The sequence below is a fragment of the Engraulis encrasicolus genome, chromosome 20 (assembly GCF_034702125.1).
Source record: "Engraulis encrasicolus isolate BLACKSEA-1 chromosome 20, IST_EnEncr_1.0, whole genome shotgun sequence".
NCBI classification, from domain to species: Eukaryota; Metazoa; Chordata; class Actinopteri; order Clupeiformes; family Engraulidae; genus Engraulis; species Engraulis encrasicolus.
Genome location: NC_085876.1, coordinates 18,925,738 through 18,943,804, shown reverse-complemented (window position 1 = coordinate 18,943,804; position 18,067 = coordinate 18,925,738). Strand labels below are relative to the sequence as shown.

Here is an 18,067-nt window from a genome sequence, read left to right as displayed (position 1 = left end):
TTTTAGAATTCTTGCACACCTTTTGCCGGGTGCGTAGGAGTGGAACCACCGGGTCACCACTGGGTTTGTCTTTTGTACAGACAAAAAAGCTCCTGCACACCGTTTACATTTGCAGAGTTCACTTGCAACGTTTCGGTCTATGACCTTCTTCTGGTTGAATTGCTTAAAGAAGGTCACAGACAGAAACGTCGCAAGTAAAAAAACCTCTGCAAATGTGAACAGTGTTCGGGAGCTTCTTTGTCTCTTTCAGACGTCATATAACCACTGGAGGCCTGTAGATCTCAAGGCAAGGAGAGCTCACCAAGGGACGCTGTGTTAGTTAGTATCAGCTGGTTAAATGAATTGGCAAAATCCAAATGGGAAACAGGACTTTGACTTGGGAGGACTTGACAACATCTAAACCTGGTATGTTAGTCACACAGTTGTGAAACAAAGTCATCACTTCGATTCAAAACTTGCACTTGGCATTGTGTTGATCAAACATTGGGATTGGGGCGGGGTGAGATTAGTACCGGTAAGTAATTACTGGAGTGCTTTTATTCATCCAGAGGGAAATTAATTACAAGTAATACGCATTATAAAAAAACACACATAGCAGGGGTGCATTTCCGGAAAGCATAGTTGCTAACTATGTTAGCTACTTTGTTGGTTGCAATGCAATTTCCCATTGGCAACTACCGAAGTTGCTAACTGCTAACAACTACGCTTTCCAGAAATGCACCCCTGATGTAAGAGCAAGCAAGCAGAATATGGCTGTGCGTAGGCCACTCATTCCAGATGAAAAAGCTTTTCTTGAAATGAGTGGAAAGCAGAATGGCATTGTAACTTCTCATTTTCACAGACACAAGATACAATCTTGGTTCCGGTGTTCAGGACTTAAGAGACCAATTTATCTTAAATATTTCTTGCAAAAGCAAAAATGTGTTTTCTATATATATATATTTTTTTTTAAAGTCCCTGAAGACGCAGTAACTATGATCACAATAAATTAGAACAGCATTATCGTGTGTGAAAGCCAACAATCAAGTTTTTTTTCCCCAAAGTCAAGACACAATAACAGCAGTGTTTTGAAACAAAGTCCCTTGGCCAAGTCATGCTGCCCAATCCCCTTTAGTGACTAAAATTAAACATCGTCAACAGCCAGGGACACCCTGTGGAAAGTGGCGAAAACGAAAGCACGCACACACGCACGCACGCACCTCCTTTCCCCCTCAGACACGCACGCACGCACACATATTTTTGGCAATGTGGTGTTTCAAAAAGTATTCTGTTAATAAATTCTCCAGACTAAATCCTGTCATATGCAAGCCATTTAGAGCATGCAGCAGTTTTATTTATTACACACTTTTTGGCAAAGCAGAGCTAAAAAAAAAAAAAAAAAGCAGACTTGAAATGTGGTGAACCGGTAAAGAAAATGCCAGGTTAATATCTAACCTAGAGTATCCACGGAGACACTTTAATAAAAGCAGACCTTTAATAATAGTACATTTTCCAAACTAAAAGTTGTGAATGATCCTGACATTTTGACAGTATAGACATACAATGTTTAACCACATGCTTCATTTCAAAGCATTGCTTTCAATAAGATCTCAATGCAGAATACTTGGAGCAGACATTTGGCTTTTAGTGTCAGGAGAGGGGCAGCTCTGCAAGACCTTTTCCACCCCTCAAGAGGTTTCATGTGATAATAAGAAAAATGACGACAAAAAAAATAGGACTCCACTGTCCATTAAGCACCATAGAGACACCGATCCACATAACCATTGTAAACTGATACAAAACTGCTCAAAGGGATGATAAAGTGACTTGTTCATTATTGGCCCCCACACAACCATAAAACCCTGTTGTGATGGAGTGACCGTCACAAGGTGTTGTGGGTGCTCGGGGCAGAGCTATAGAGGGGGCAATCAGGACATTTGCCCCTGGGCCCAGGGCCCTCATGTATTGGTGGTGGGTTGCTCTATTATGACCTTGGCAGGCTGTATGGGGGCCCTGTCAGTGTTTTGCCCAGGGGCCCTGTGTGCAATTGTTCCTCCACTGGTGGGTGCGATCTGTCTGTTTCGAGTTGGGGGCCGGCGTGCCCTACTGAGTTCAGTCTCTACTGTGAACTCAAATGGCTTGAAACGTAACATGGTGAACCGGCAAAGAAAATGCCAGGTTAATGGCTAACCTTGAGTATCCACGGAGACACTTACTCCACAAGAGTCTGACTGTTTTTACCTGAAGGCCAAATGTTCTAGTCTACAAGCCTGCGTAGCAGGGCTGAAAAACAGGTCTGTTTTATGTGCTTAGGTGTCGAGGAGTCCACTCTTTTGTCATCATTAGGTTAGTCAAGCCGTCAAGCGCATACGTCAAAGCAAACACACACACACTTTCCCACCATCACACACACACACACACACACACACACACTTTCCCACCATCACACACACACACGCACACACACACACAAGCTCTCAACTATGTATGCACAAGTGCGTGCACACCCACACGGGGTAAATTCCATTCTCCAAACTCCTGTCCTCCTCGTTCTCGTGTCCTCGTGATGATGTCACAACACAATGTTGACAAGGGAACTTTAACTCAGTATCTCGCACAAGCATGCTTCAACGGTCTCAATTTTCTTTGTGCCTGGGCTGACCGCAGGGAAACGTTTTCTCCACGGATGGCGGGGTGTGAGTGAAGTGCCAGTTCATAAGTGCAAATTGAGGACGGGAGTTTGGATGATGGACTGTACCCTCTATCCAGGACTCTGAATTAACATTTTTCACCACCAACCTAGTACAGTAGGTAATTTTGTTAATTTACGTAGTTTATCTTACTAGCCAAACACACACTCTGGAATGGGTCAAGCTGGCTAGTAAGTTCTCTTTTCTACCAGACAAACTGAATTTTCACCAGCGTTTGGCTGGTATCAATTGAGTGCCTGGTTGGCGGGCATCAATTGAGTGTCTGGTTGGCGGGTGTTAATTTAGTAGCCAGGCTCGTCAGGTCAAGAGCAATGAAAGTACTTTCTGAGTTCCCGAAAATACGGAACTCCTCCCACTTTGTCGGTAAGCAAACAACCATAAGCAAACCAAGGGAGGCGGGTCAACCATGCCCATTGGGAAATGTAAATCGTTATGCTCTTGGTCAGACCAAGTCTCGAAGAGATTTGAATGTCGATGATAATCAGGCTATTAATTTAGTGCCTGGTTTGCGGGTGTTAATTTAGAGCCCTGCCTCCATCTATTTCACCCCGTCGGGTCTATCCATGCGTTAGTGTCAGCCATGCTCCCCCAGCCCCTGTGCGTGTGCCCCAATGTGCGTAAGTGCCCCAGTAGTAGTAGTACTCACCCTGCCACAGTCCCTGCCCGTGTCACTACTCACCCGGCCCCCATACTGCAGCATGGGCGCAGGGAGCACGCGACCCGTCACCTCCGTCATGTCGTTGTGCACCACGATGCCAAACTCCTTCAGGTAGGGGTCCGGCCCACCCACCATGCTGTTGCTTTTGACCTGTAGGGGGTGCACACACACATATATTACATTAGGCAAACGTATTCTACATTACACATTACACCATGCTGTTACTTTTGACCTGACCTGAAAAGGGGACACAGAGAGCGTGTAGCCACACACAGACACATACACACACTCTACATTACATTATTTGGAGACATTGTTTGGAGACATTACACATGCACACAAGGCCATTGTTGGTTTGTGAAACTGTTTAAGTCCAGCTAACCAGCACTGAGGCCAGCCAGTTAGTACAGTGCATCAGCGGCATAGATGAGTGGTGTCATAAGTCATCTAAGGGCCTCCGCACATTGGCGCCGACAAAGTTTTGAGCACTGCTCTGCTAAAGTTCGATTCCATTGTTGTCAATACAACCACAGGGCTCTAAATTAACTTTTTCCACCACCAGCCAATTTGGCTAGTAGACATTTTTTCTTACTAGCCAAATGGAAGGTCAACTAGCCATTTTTTTTCTCACCAAAATAAACCATGCGTTAATTATGTTGCTTTTAATTATTTTATTAAACTAGGCTATGTCCTCAACACAGATAAACAATATAAATATTATACTCAATATAATTCAGTCTATTCTATAATTATTTAGTAATTATATTTGTATTACCTGCATTTCATTATTTTTCATTCCCTTTCCATAAACTGCACAGACAGCCAAACACTAGCCTATTACCTCACACACCATCACCCAAACCTCATACAGTATAGGCACAAACACAGCATGCCTTCAACACTAATGTCACACACATACCAGACTTTCAACATACACTAGCCAAACACACACACAACCAAACACTGCAAAACCACATATCCCCTACACAGCATCACTTCACACACAGTGGGCCAAATACCATGGACAATGCACAGAAGACAGGTGAAGGGGAGAAGAGATGAAGGGAGGAGAAGGACAGGAGACACCCGCGCGCGCACAAACACACACATACACACACCTACACAGTGCGTGAATGATGTCTGCATTGTGTTTTTATGCTGCTGCTGCGTGACACCTTCAAGTTCCTCCAGGTCAAATTAATATTAGGTTTACTTACGATGCGCTTGGAATGACAATTACCGTTACGCTATGTCAACTAGATATCCAATAACACCACGGACACCACGCACCAGGCTACCACGCACCAGGCTACTTTGTTACTTTCGTCGCTAGTTTTCGTTATATTTTTTTTCACTTACTCGTATATCCATGTCAAACTCGTGCAGGGTCTTTGCGATGGCGTGGGCGTTATTAGGAAACGACAACTCCATCGTTTGTAGTTGCGAGGACCTCGCAAATATCAGACGGCTTCTGACGGCAACGACACTGTTTTGACAGACAGCTGTCCTGTCCCTTCACTCACTCACGCCGTTTTCGCTCCATCAATACTCTATTTCACCGTCACAACAGTTACGCTGCTATTACTTGCATTCATCGACACATAACCGTGATTTAACCACTGCCACATTATTTTTCATCTGACAAACCTACGAAACCAAAGTAATCGGCGCTAGTCCGCTCATTGAACATATTTTATTAACACTAGTTCGAGCGGCGCGCGGGTATCAAACACGCAGCCAATGGATGCGAGGCTGCCTTATTGTGATTAACAGTCAGCCAATGGGTGTGGGCTACATCATGACGGTAGGACTAATGTTCATGGGTAATGTAGGCAACGTTTTAACGCTCATCAGACGGCAGCTACAGATCTGTGCGGGCAGCTGTTTAACGTTCAGTCGGGCGCGCACTACCGGCCAATTTGGCTAGTGGATGATTTTTTCTACCAGCCAAAATGATTTTTCACCCGCATTTGGCGTGATGGCGTGCGTTAATTTAGAGCCCTGGAACCCGCACACCGGCGCAGATGTGTGCGAACATCCACGGATGTCGGCAAACGATTAGAGACAAGTTCTATTTTGTCGGAGCGGGCCATGGTGTTGGGGTGAAATTGTGTGCCGAGGTCGGAATTGTGTGCGGGGATCGGAATTGTGTCTGAAGCGAAAGTGCTCCGCAGTGCTGTCGGAGCCGATGTGCAGAGGCCCTAACCGTCCTGTTTCCTGTCCAGAGCTACAGGGGACTTCTCCAAGCCTGGTAATGTTTTAACCATTGGCTGAGGCAACTATTTGGTTAAGTGGCAACACTCTTCTTAACAGCAGACCCCTGTGACTTTGTTTAGCAGAAAGGATACATTGGGAGAGGAGAGGAGAGGATAGTCTTTTCCTACTTCTTTTTGCAAATAAAAAAACCCTGTGGACTACAATTGTTAAATGTTAAAAAGGTAAGCGAGTAGTTGAACAGGGTGTCAGTGAACGACCCTATTGAAATGCAACCCTTCCTTAGAGTTGCAGAAAACTTGAACGGAGCAAACACATTGTGGAATCTGGCATGTTTCTACTACCATTTGAAGGAGAGGATTGTGCACATCACAATAAAAGGTGCAGGACGAAGGCCAAGAGTAGTTTTCAAAGTGAGGAGTCCGCACACTTAAAATCCTTTTTGTCTTTTATTATTTCATGGCTGGTCAGCCATGAAATAATAAAGGACAACAAAAAGGAATTTAAGTAAGATGGTAGCAACACGGTGGAAACCACCCCATGACCTCTCAATGCGGCCTTGGAGCCTCACGTTTCTGGATGTTATACTCATGGAACTATCCACAGCTAGAGTTAATGGAGCTTCAGAAAAGACTTTGGACTTTTGGCGCAACCTGGCAGACTCTATCAAGGACTTGATGGGACACTAGAGTCTTTTTCTTTTTTTGTTTTGTTTTTTAGTTCTCGTCTTGTGCTTTATCTTTGTGTTTGTCTGTTTCCCGTCTTTGCAGTTATGTCTCTATGTCTTGTTTGTCGAGTCTGGTCTCCCCTGCCCCTCCCTCTTTTTCCTATTTTATGTGATTTGTAAATTTTGTGATTCTGTTATAACAATAATCATAATAAAAATTGGATCACAAAAAAAAAAAAAAAAAAAAAGGATTTTAAGTGTGCAGACTTCTCACTTCGAAAGCTATGTTTCTACTACCCGTCATGTTAGTAATGCTGACCTCCATCCTTGAGTACCACCGCCTGCTATACGCTGCACTAAAAAGGCAGAACGCAGTAACTACGCCAACATTAAAACTGAGGAAAATGCCTTCAAAGTGGTACTTGGTATTAGGTTGGATATTGTAGTTACTGCAAATTCCACATAGCAATATCTCTAAAATGGGACACATCTGGACCATAATGCTGCGGTCACACCGCCGGCGTTGAAAGAGCTAAAACGCTGCTGACTCCTGCCTGGAAAGCACAGGTCAGGGGCGTTGAACGAGGCAAAAGATTCAACCTGAAGCGTTCGACCAAGAATCTCGACCAACCGAAGCTCGTGTTTAGAAAAATGTGAACATTCCATTGGCTGCCGCCTGCCGCCACCGAGCTCATTACAAATTTTAGATGAAGTTCAACTTTTGACGCCCTCGGCTTTTGACGCTTTTGACTCTAGAAACGCTTTGCGTCTTTTAACGCTTCTGCTGCCTGCTCTCCCATACAAAGTCAATTACTTCCGCATCTTTCCACGTGTTCAACGCTGGGGTGTGACCGCGCGGTAAGGCTTCGTCAAAAGATAACGGAGGTGTAAAGACCATTTGGATGACGTTTGGACGTGCGGGCTTCAACCTACTCCTTCAATCTTCACAAGCACTTCAAAAAATGAGGACTCCATCCACGCTCTAAAATGAGGACCCCAGGCTCCTCTATTAGATGATTTACCTCTTAACTTAACCCCATCTATTCCGGAATCCAACTTTGTAGAAGTATAGGCCCCTGAAATGTTACGAATAGACAAAATCAAAACAAGAGCTAGTGGAGCAAAGGGAAAAGGGGAACACTGGAAAGTCATTTGGATTCAGTTACCTCAGTGGTTCTCAACCTTGTTTTAACATACGTCCCCTTGGCCTCATCATAAGCCTCTCGACGCCCCCTTGACCTCATAATAAGCCTGAAAATATCACTTTCAGATTGAAAAGCAAAATGGACAGTAAACGGGCAGTCATGGGTGAGCGGTTAGGGCGTCAGACTTGCATCCCAGAGGTTGCCGGTTCGACTCCCGACCCGCCAGGTTGGTGGGGGGAGTAATCAACCAGTGCTCTCCCCCATCCTCCTCCATGACTGAGGTACCCTGAGCATGGTACCGTCCCACCGCACTGCTCCCCATGGGGCGCCACTGAGGGCTGCCCCCTTGCACGGGTGAGGCATAAATGCAATTTCGTTGTGTGCAGTGTACAGTGTTCACTTGTGTGCTGTGGAGTGCTGTGTCACAATGACAATGGGAGTTGGAGTTTCCCAATAGGCTTTCAGACTAATGCTCCCCAATTGGAACTAAGCCCCCATTCAGCTGTATCCTTCTCAACACCCCCGTGGAACTCCCCACCGCCCCCTGGGGGGCTGTATCGCCCCCGTTGAGAAACACTAAGTTACCTGCTTTCTCTGTCAACAGCACAGCCGTGCCATGCCTTATATGGAGGCTGCCTGACGCCTTGCACTGGAATGTGAAAATGAGTGTGATATTGGAGGTTTGGGAAGTCACCCAGGCAGTCGGCCAAGAACATGTGGAAACTTCTTTAACAGCACAACCAAGTGGGTTCCTTCTTTCGGCCTTTTGTTTTGGTTTTTAGCAATGCCCAAACCGTTGGAGTGAGTGAAGAGTGAGGAGTCAGGCTAGTCATGGATTGGGCGTTGTCAAAGGTTTGGCTATCCAGATACAACTGCCATACAGTTCCACTTAGCGTCTTACATACCATATCTCTCAACTATTTCTATTGATACATCGTTGCCCCTTACCAGTCACCGTCCCGCTACTGAGACGTTGTAATAGACACTGACACAAAAAAAATACCATAGTGCTACACCACTATGACAGTGCACAGGGCCATTAGTAATGCATAACGACTTGGTCATTGCCATTCTGCTAATAGCTCATTTAAACAGGGGTCATGTCTTAAGTGGTTAAATGAGTCAAATTCCCTAATGTATGACTTTCTCTGGGTAAAACAAACTAGCCCCAGCATGTTCCGCATCTTTAGGGGAAAACTTTGACTGGAGATGAGGTACAGGTAGTCTTTCTGACCTTCAGGCTTAAGGGTGGTTTATGCCTCGAGATCAGCGTCACTGCATCATGATGCAGTGAGCCGCGCAGTTAACGTAGTGAAGCCCCCCCCATCACGCAGGTACTCTGGGGCACCTCCCCAAAATTGTGTCTCGACGCAGGGAGCGACGGCGTGAAAGGGCGAAAATAGGTCTCTGATTGGTCCTCTCGACCAGCCTGCTCTGTCCTCGAGTCGAGAACAAGCGCTACTTCCTTGTTCTAACCTTCGTCGGTCTACGGACTGTGAGCTCTTCATTAAATAAGTTGCCCGTGCTTTGTTGTTTGATTTATTTACACGAACCGAAGACAACACATGCGCGTGCAAGTTACGACGCTGAAGTTATTTGGACAGTTGAACAGTGGTTCCGAGGTCGAGGAAACATTCCGCTTCGTCCTCGACAAATGAGCCACTTCTTTGTTCCAAACTACTACTGTGGCTGCCAGTGCGATCAAACATGCACGTGATATAAAGATTTAATGTTTCATTTTCATTCTCGTCGAGTCTGTGATGCTAAAAAACAACCGACACGTCTAGTTTACTCTTTGTATTGAAGGCAGTTTCAGCGTGGAATGACATCGCGCAGACCGTGCTTCAAAACAGGGCATAAACAAGAATTAACTGCATCATGGCTGCGTCAAGCTCACTCTGTGGCACAAGTAGGAAGCATAACTGAGCCTTTAGTCCACATGGCTCAAGTCCATGTGCCATTTTTAAAAAAAACAACAACAACACTATTCCTCACCTCACCATGTGGGGGCAGCATCGAGTAAAAGGAGGCCTTGTGAGGTAATACACACTGCCCACCAGCAGAGAACATATAGAATCAATTTGGCCCAAATGTTGCAATGTTGCGAATGTTCAAAATTCAAGTGTGATTAACAGGCTGCAGGATTTTTGTCTACAACTTTGAACCATTGTTTAAATCCCATGCACCCATTCCATGGTGAACAGTATACGAACCCAGTGAAATGTATAGTTTTTCCATGCATTACACTTGACTCAAATATCATATACTCCCTTAAAAGTTTAGTGTGTGTGTGTGTGTGTGTGTGTGTGTGTGTGTGTGTGTGTGTGTGTGTGTGTGTGTGTGTGTGTGTGTGTGTGTGTGTGTGTGTCATCTCTCCGTGTCCTCACTCACCAGCCTGCTGATCTCCTCCTGTCTGTCGGGGGCGGAGCGGGCGGTGGCTTTGATCATGGTGGACGTCTGGTTGTCTGTCAACTTCTTAATGCAGCGCTGGCCTGCTACTATGTTACAAACCTGCAGAGGGAGGGAGAGATGGACAAGAGACAAACGAAGGACCAGAGAAGGAAGAAGAGGTAGAAAGACCAACAAAAAGTTGGGGGGGAGGGGAGAGAGAGAGAGCGAGCGCGCAAGAGATAGATGGAGATAGATGAACATGGAGAAATTTGATTTTCAATGTCTTGCCTACATTGCGGCACACATTATTGCATAGAACATTTGACAGGCACTTGCATTGGCAGATTCTTGAAAATAGATAGGAAATGGATCACACTCAGTTTTTTCTTCTTTCTTAATATTTTCTTTTTATTCAAACTTTGCAGGGACAAACAGACTTTTCGGCTGCAAGAGCCTTCCTCAGTGTCAGATTCTTGAAAATAAAATTGTAAACATGAAACCCAATATATTGATGAACAGAATTAAAAGATGTGTCCAAATTCATCTTCCATAAAAGAAGAGAAGAGAAGAGAAGAGAAGGTGTCTGAGTTAGTAAATGGATGCTATATCGTTTGCCAGCTTGTTAAATACTGCATCTGCAGTCCTTGTGCAAAGCACCAGTTGCTGTGCCCGTCTATATTAAGGTAGGCAAGTGGGTGTAATGATTTTATGGCTTGACATTATATTGCAGAGAGAGGGGCGACGCGATAAACTTCATTAAAATTTCACAGTTATGCAAATATATTTTTTCTCAAGATTGCTTTCCGCCACGTTTGGGTCCCACTAGATTGAAGTGCAAATTCTGGTGTGTACGGTATGAGTTAATCAAAGGAGTGAGTGAGTAAATGAAACAAAATAGTGTTTTAATATGAGTCTTCTTCACTGCAGAGATGAACGTCCCTCCATAACAACAGTAAGAGTAGAGTCCCCGTAGAGAAACACTAAGTTAACTCCTCTACAGAATAAAGGCCTCTGCCGAATGTAATGCATTGTATGTATTGCGGCTTGTAATGTAATGCATTGTATGTATTGCGGCTTGTAATGTAATACATTGCATGTATTGGGGCTTGTAATGTAATGCATTGTATGCATTACGGCTTGCAATGTAATGCATTGTTGTGCAATACAGGGTTAATAAATGTTACTACAACGTTAATTAAGGTCTACCGGTAGGTGTAGTGCCGGTAGGTGCAGGACAGGATAACTGTTAAGGTGCCGGTATGCTTGCTGCAAGATACGCGAGCACGTGCACGATTCGTTCATGAACGCGTTAACATGCGTATTTAATGTCAATTTCGCGCGCGTTGGACACGGCAGCCAAATCCTGGATGATACCGCCAGTATTTTGCGTCTTGGTCAACTGCTTTTGAAGCGCGCATGTGCTGTCGGTTGCTCGCGGTGACGCGCGTAATTTACAGCTGGCAGCAAGCATACCGGCACCTTTAATCAGTCTACTGACGTCCTCGGGCAAGTAGGTGTGCTACTAATACAACCAAAGCTCTAAATTTACACCAGCCAACCGGCCAAATAATGGTAAAAAAAAATGTGGCTAGTAGAAAAAGAACAACTTACTAGCCACTTTGACCCATTAGTGAGTGTGTGTTTGGCTAGTAAGATTTCATCTACTAGCCATTTCTGCTGGTGGTGAAAAATGTTAATTTAGGGCCCTGAATACTACTAAGGTGTGCTACTAATACCACTAATAATTTCAAAAAATAAAAAAATAATAATGATGATCTGAAGCTGAAGTTTACTCACCTCCAGGGGCAGGTAGGTGTGCTTCTGTTCCTGTCCCACCTGTAGGCAGGGCAGGTGGGGGTACTTGAGCTGCAGGCTGTACTTCTGCTTGAAGTACTGGGCCACGGTGCACTCCATGGCCTGGCCGTTCTCCAACTGGAGAGGGAACCTGTGCAGAGAAAGTCAAGGCCCAGATTTAATACTCATTTATTGGATTTCACCACCTGTTCATAACATGCAATATTTCAAATAAAACATCTCAAACCCTCAGCATGAGATAGAAGGGGCCCTCTCCTTCACACCCTCAAAACAAGAAAAACACCTGCTCTGTTTTATCTCGGAATCCGCGCACATTGCATCGCTCGTCCTCTCCTGGCCTACTCGCTTCGCTAGAACACCTTGACATCCAATTGATTTAACTCGTAGTGATGTGTGTGTGTGTTAACGTAGCTTAAAGATGAGTCTTCCATGTAGGGCCCATAATGGTTAGGCAATTGGCCTTTGGATCGGAGCATTGCAACTTCGAATCCCATCTATACCTGCTGGCATTCATGCCTGAAGTGCTATTTGGCAAGGCATCGGACTAGGGCAGCAAAATATATCGAAAATATAACGATATCGCGATATCACGGCTTGCAATACACGTATCGCAAAAGTTTGGTACGTATTGCAAAAAGTTTTACATTTTTCATAACAGCAAATTTTGTGAAAACGTTAAAAAAAATGCATTCTGTGTTTAACCGGATTACACAGCACTCTCGATTAAAAGGTGCCAAACATAAACAAAAACTGTGTAAAATTGAAAGAAAAATGTCTGCACACTTAAATCCCCTTTGTGTTCTTTTTAATAATAGGCCAAGGTTTCGGTCCACTGACCTTCTACTGACCTCTCAATGCATTAAAAATGTTGACAGTTTAAGTTGATGCTATTTATTAGCCATGTTTTTTCCTAATAAAAAATAATGTTGGAAATAAAACATTGCTGTTAGTTGTTTTAAATATGATAAAGTGTAGAATGGGGAAAATATATGTATATATTAAATATCGCGAGTATACAGTCATGTTATCGTGTATCGCATATTTTTCTAATATCGTGCAGCCCTACATCGGACCAAATATCGGACCAAAATTACTAGTAGTCACTTTGGCTAATATAAAGGCTTCAGCTAAGTGAAATGTAATGTGAGGAGAGAATCTGCACCAGGAGGGTGAAAAGGAAAACCACTCTAACAGTCCAGTGAGTCAGTCACACACGCGTGCGCACGAGTGCGCGCAAACTCAAACACACACACACACACACACACACTGGGAGTTCACACAAGTATGTCACACTTCCCTAAAGGAGGGGCAAAATAAACACTGCTAAGCACATTTTCTTAGCGGCTGCTAAAGCTGGCAAAAAGTATTATGGGAAATCTTTTTCAATATCCGCCACATGGGGAGCGTAAAGTCCCCGCCCTGCTGCAATGTTCCTGTGCACAGATGCTGAGTAGGCTTGTTTCTGTGGTGAGGTGAGGTGTGCATGGGCAACAAAAAACAGCCCAAATATACCAAAAAAAATTACAGTATTCAGAATCACTTTGTTATCAGTCTGCATACAGCATTTCAACCATGACAAGGACAAAGTCAAGGCGCTTAGTAGAACACATTTTGAAAATAAGGTTCAAAGTGTGTGGAGGTCATTTAGCTCTTTGTGTGTGTGTGTGTGTGTGTGTGTGGCGTCGGAACTCACGTCTGATGGCTGGCCGGGCGGCGGGTGACATTGCACACTCTGTACTTCCTCTTCATCTGACCACAGTGAGTGACCTCCACTTTCAACCCTGAGTGACCAAAGCACACAAGAAAACACACAAACACACACACACACAGAAACAGAAACACACACACAGAATCAAGCATTGGTGCAGCTTTATGGTACTTATTAATCTTTGCTGGACTTTAAGTGGGATGGAGGGAGGGGGTCAAGCACTGGCGTCACTTTTTACCTCTTGTGCACTTGACTTAAAAACCTGCTGCTAGTGAGTATTGTACTCCAAATGCAATTTTGTTGCCTTTTTTGACAATGACAAATAGAACTCTTGAACTTGAAACTTTTATTCAGAAACAAAGTAGATGGATCACCCTGACCTGCACACTGGTGGACTTTTTGGTGATTTGCCATTTACTTATTTCAGTGAACAACACATTTCGTTCATGCTTCGTCAGGGTCCACTTGATGCAATATTTTATTCTTTTGGCTAAAAAACATGCCGCAGCATTTCAGGCCAACTAGGAATTCTTCAGGACACTGACGCCTATGCAGCACTCCAATATATATTTTTCAATGGGTGTTTTTTCTATTGCTGACTGAAATCAATTTGTATATTGTATGCCTTACCATTCTCTCTTTGCTTAAGTACCAATTACTTGTATTCAGTACCCTGGGCCCAGTCATATGTAAGCTTCACTTGGGGGCCCTTTTCTCCATGCCTTTTATTTGAGGGGGGGGGCTTTTTTAATGCCTATATTTTGACAGGACAGTTACAGAGGGACAGAAAATGAGCGGGTAGAGAGACAGGGAAGATTCGGCGAATGACCTGGGCCAGAATCGAACACGGGTCGCCGGCGTAGTAACCCAATACCCTACTGTTAGGTCACGGCAGGGCCCTCCATGCTGTTTAATTTTTTTGTATGTCTCATGTAATTGGAAGATAAAAGGATGGTGGCCTGAAGAAACAAATTAATTCATTCAATGGTCACCAAGTGAACAGAACGTCTAGACCCAACATGATGTTGGAGGACGGTTTAGCAAGCTAATCACACACAATGTTAAGAGGTCAAAAATGTGTGACTTGGTAACAAACAGCCAAATTTATCGGCATGCTGTGCACGTCAACTAAGCGGTTAACTTAGCTGTGAATGCACGCATGCACACTGTCATTGTCACAGTCACTGTCCCGCATTTCATCGCCTGCAAATGAGTTCCACATGTTTCTGCCGTTTCACCCCACACGTTTTGCAACATCAGCAGACGGCTTGCAACACAACAGTGTTGCATGTAGTACGACTCCAAGTGACTAAATGTTTTTAGTGTGTGACTGTGTGCACACGCACCATTCTTTAACCACTTTTTTTTTTTTTTAATGTTTTGCCCTCGAGGCCTGATGGTCAGTGAAACCTCTCCATTCAAAGAGACACAAGTAAGATGGTTAAGATACCTGAGATTTATCATATTTTAGTCTAAGAGGCTGAAAGAAGAAAAATCCGCACTCACAAACTAAGTCTCATTATTTATTTATAGATTACCGCTATATCCAAAAGCAAACGCGTTTCGGTTATCAGGCCTTCATCAGTGCGTGGTTTAGTCTAAGAGAGTCAATTGTAGAGAGTTACTTGTGCACAATCCCTGGTGCTGAACAAAAAGATTACGCATTTTTTGAAAAAAGGTTCGCACACTCCTTTGGATTTTTTTCTTCTTTAAGTTATTTTTTCTTCTTTTTATTCATTCATTCAATGGCAAAGACGTTTCGACCTCTCTGTCTTCCTCAGATTTAGTCTAAGAGGCCCAACTTGGGGAGAAAAACTGTGTTTTGAGAAGGAAAGCAGACAGTAAAGTTTAACCTAATGATTGCGTTCAGAGCCTGACAGCCACAGGTTTGAAATGTGTCTGACCATTACAGGAAGTGAACATGAACTTCCAACTTGTGCATTTAATATACCCTGCTCGACATGGCAAGTTTTTTCCATGTCAATCGTCTTTAATTTAAAAAACAAACAAGCAAAAAACTCAGACAAACACACACACACATCCCATTTGAGCCCACTGTATGAAAAAAAAACGTACACCTGACACACAGACACACAAACACAAACGCACGCACCTCGAATCTCCTTAGTAAACTTGACGCGCTGCGAGTCTGTGAGGGGTTTGGTCTGTTCATTGATGTTCTGGATGTCCAACACTTCACACATGAACTCGATGACTGGCTGGGCTCGGTAGAAGGCAGTGGCAGAGACTGAGGAGAAAGAAAAAAAATAATTAGAAAAAAGTAATAAAAAGGGGGAAACAAAATCTGGTTCCACACAGATGTCTATTTTAATTATTTCTTCTTCATTTTCAGGGCATTAGACTAACATTTTGACAAAGCGTCTTCATCAGAATCCTTGGAATGCGGCATTCCCATGGTAGCTAAGCTATTTCAGTGTCGATACAATCAATCAATGAATCATTGCGGTGATTGAAGTTGTGGCATTATAAATGCAACATTTTGACTGGGTAAAGTGCATACAAAACAATCAATAGTATCACTGTGAATTCTATGGAAATGCTGTACAATGTGGACATCATTTAGACTTCTCTTAATTGGTAAACCTAAAGGGACACAGTTGCAGTACCTTTTTTGACCATTTCCTGCACACTGTTGCTCATTGAAACTGGGCTGCCTATTGCCAAATTTGATCTTTACATGAAAGTTTACCAAGTAATAAACAGATATGTTCTAGTATGGTTCAAGAACAGTCATTTTTGCAGCTAAAAATGGGGATTTTTGGAAATTCAAAATGGCGGACCATGGAGAAGATCCCCCTTTTCATGTATGAAAAGTGCAATTTTCCCAGTCATAATGAATACCTAGAATTTTATGGTGGTGGTAAGTATTCATGAAAAATGTAACATTAGTGAATGGGCAACATGCATTCTGGAAATAAACAACAAAAAATCTCACACAGTGTCCCTTTAAACATGTTGCACTCTAATGCCGTGTACAGACCAAGAGCGAACGGAGCGAACAAAGCGACGGAAGTCATTATTTCTCTATGGAGGGCACGCGACCAGCGCTACCAAACCAAATTTTAACGATTAAAAGTCATCTTATCTTATGGTAATGAGCTATGACTCGATTAGGCGAAACGTTCATATCTCCGAATGTCAAGCCAAAGCCGTTATGTGATTAGCTAAATCAGACATGTCAATGCTGCGTCTGGAGCGAATACAGCTAATTCAAGGCGAAGCTTCTTCTGCTATCCACGCTACCAGGCAGCGTAGTTCGCTCTTGGTCTGGACACGGCATAATTCCATCCCACAAACACATTTATAGCCAGATTTCCTCTCTGTAATTAGTCCTTCTTTCGGTAACCAATTTCGAGTGTCCTGCATTGCTGTTGTACGCATGTGTGAAAAGTAAAGCATGAAGCTTGAAATCATCCTTTGTGTATGCGATTACCGATGACCGACGGCCAATTGATGAGGACCACCACCCCCCCCCCTTAAAAGGGCTTTTCATCCTCCTCTCCATACACCCACACAGACACCCAGAGCCATTTGACACAACATTTGCTCTCAATGAGATCTAGACACAGAACAACTGTGTTTGTGAGCGTGGGTGTGAGTGCACGAGTGTGTGAGAGAGAGCGAGAGCGAGAATGTGTGTGTGTGTGTGTGTGTGTGTGTGTGTGTGTGTGTGTGTGTGTGTGTGTGAGATTGAGAGCGAGAGAGAGAGAGAATGGGTGAGTGTGTGTGCATCCAGGACATTGAGTGTGGGGTGTGTTTGTGTGTGTGTTTTTCTGCATCTGAATCGCTTGATTGTTCTGAGCGCGTGCGAGCAGACTGCCCTGCTCCTGCTTCTGCTGCCGCCTCACCGTCGATGTTGAGCATCATGTTCCACATGGCGGGCCGGACGGACTGGTGGAAGCCGAACCACACCTCCCTCCCGCCCCCCAGGGGGTGGTAGTAACCCTCCGGCGGGGAGAAGAAGGAACGGCCTACTGGGGTGTATCTGAGGAGAGGGAGAGGGAGAGGGAGAGGGAGAGGGAGAGGAGAAGGAGAGGGAGAGGAGAAGGAGAGGGAGAGGGAGAGGAGAAGGAGAGGAGAAAGAGGAGAGAAGAGCAGAGCAGAGGAGAGCAGAGGAGAGCAGAGGAGAGAAGAGCAGAGCAGAGGAGAGCAGAGGAGAGAATTGAATAAAGGAGAGGAGAGGAGAGGAGAGGAGAGGAGAGGATGATTAGAGAAATTCAAGAGATATTCTTAAATCTCTACGTCATCAGACAGACACAGATGCTACGACAACTCAAGAGCCATCACAAGAGCCATCACAACGTCCAAAATCCAGGTGTAATGTTTCTTAAAAACAAAAACAATTGAATTGTACTGCCTGGAAGAGACAAATAATCATGCAATGCATGCAATGCATCTAAAGCATGCTTTTTACAACAATGACGTTCCAAATAATAATGAACAAATGCGGAAGCTGTTCTCTTTTAAGATTCTCATACACTCAGATGATGCCAGTAGAGTTTACAGTAGTAAGCGAAAGTAAGCAAGTTGATGGGTGTACTCCAATTTCCCAATTCCCCCGACAAAAGATGCCATCCCCAAAAAACAACCCGACGTTGCCCAGGTGTACTAGCCTGATTATCATCGACTTGCATCTGTTCGAGACTTGGTCTGACCAAGACCATAACAATTAACGTTTCCCAAATGTCATGGTTGACCCGCCTCCCTAGGTTTGCTACTGGTTGACTGGTGTCCGAAAAAGTGGGTTGAGTTCCCGTT

At 44.2% G+C, this 18,067-nt stretch overlaps 1 protein-coding gene across 5 annotated transcripts in view; it reads right to left on the bottom strand.

Annotated features, from left to right (window-relative positions):
• ago4 (argonaute RISC component 4) overlaps nucleotides 1–18,067 on the bottom strand; it is a 48,598-nt gene that overhangs the window by 15,123 nt on the left and 15,408 nt on the right. For 4 of the 5 annotated variants that reach the window (XM_063185542.1, XM_063185545.1, XM_063185543.1 and 1 more), the window contains exons 5-10: nucleotides 17,158–17,294; nucleotides 15,402–15,536; nucleotides 13,274–13,361; nucleotides 11,563–11,710; nucleotides 9,766–9,885; nucleotides 3,337–3,498 (exon numbers count right to left, since the gene is read on the bottom strand). In XM_063185542.1, coding sequence (XP_063041612.1) covers nucleotides 3,337–3,498; nucleotides 9,766–9,885; nucleotides 11,563–11,710; nucleotides 13,274–13,361; nucleotides 15,402–15,536; nucleotides 17,158–17,294 — 790 coding nt within the window. The remainder of the gene's footprint in view (nucleotides 1–3,336; nucleotides 3,499–9,765; nucleotides 9,886–11,562; nucleotides 11,711–13,273; nucleotides 13,362–15,401; nucleotides 15,537–17,157; nucleotides 17,295–18,067) is intronic. The other variant, XM_063185544.1, reaches the window with a different exon arrangement.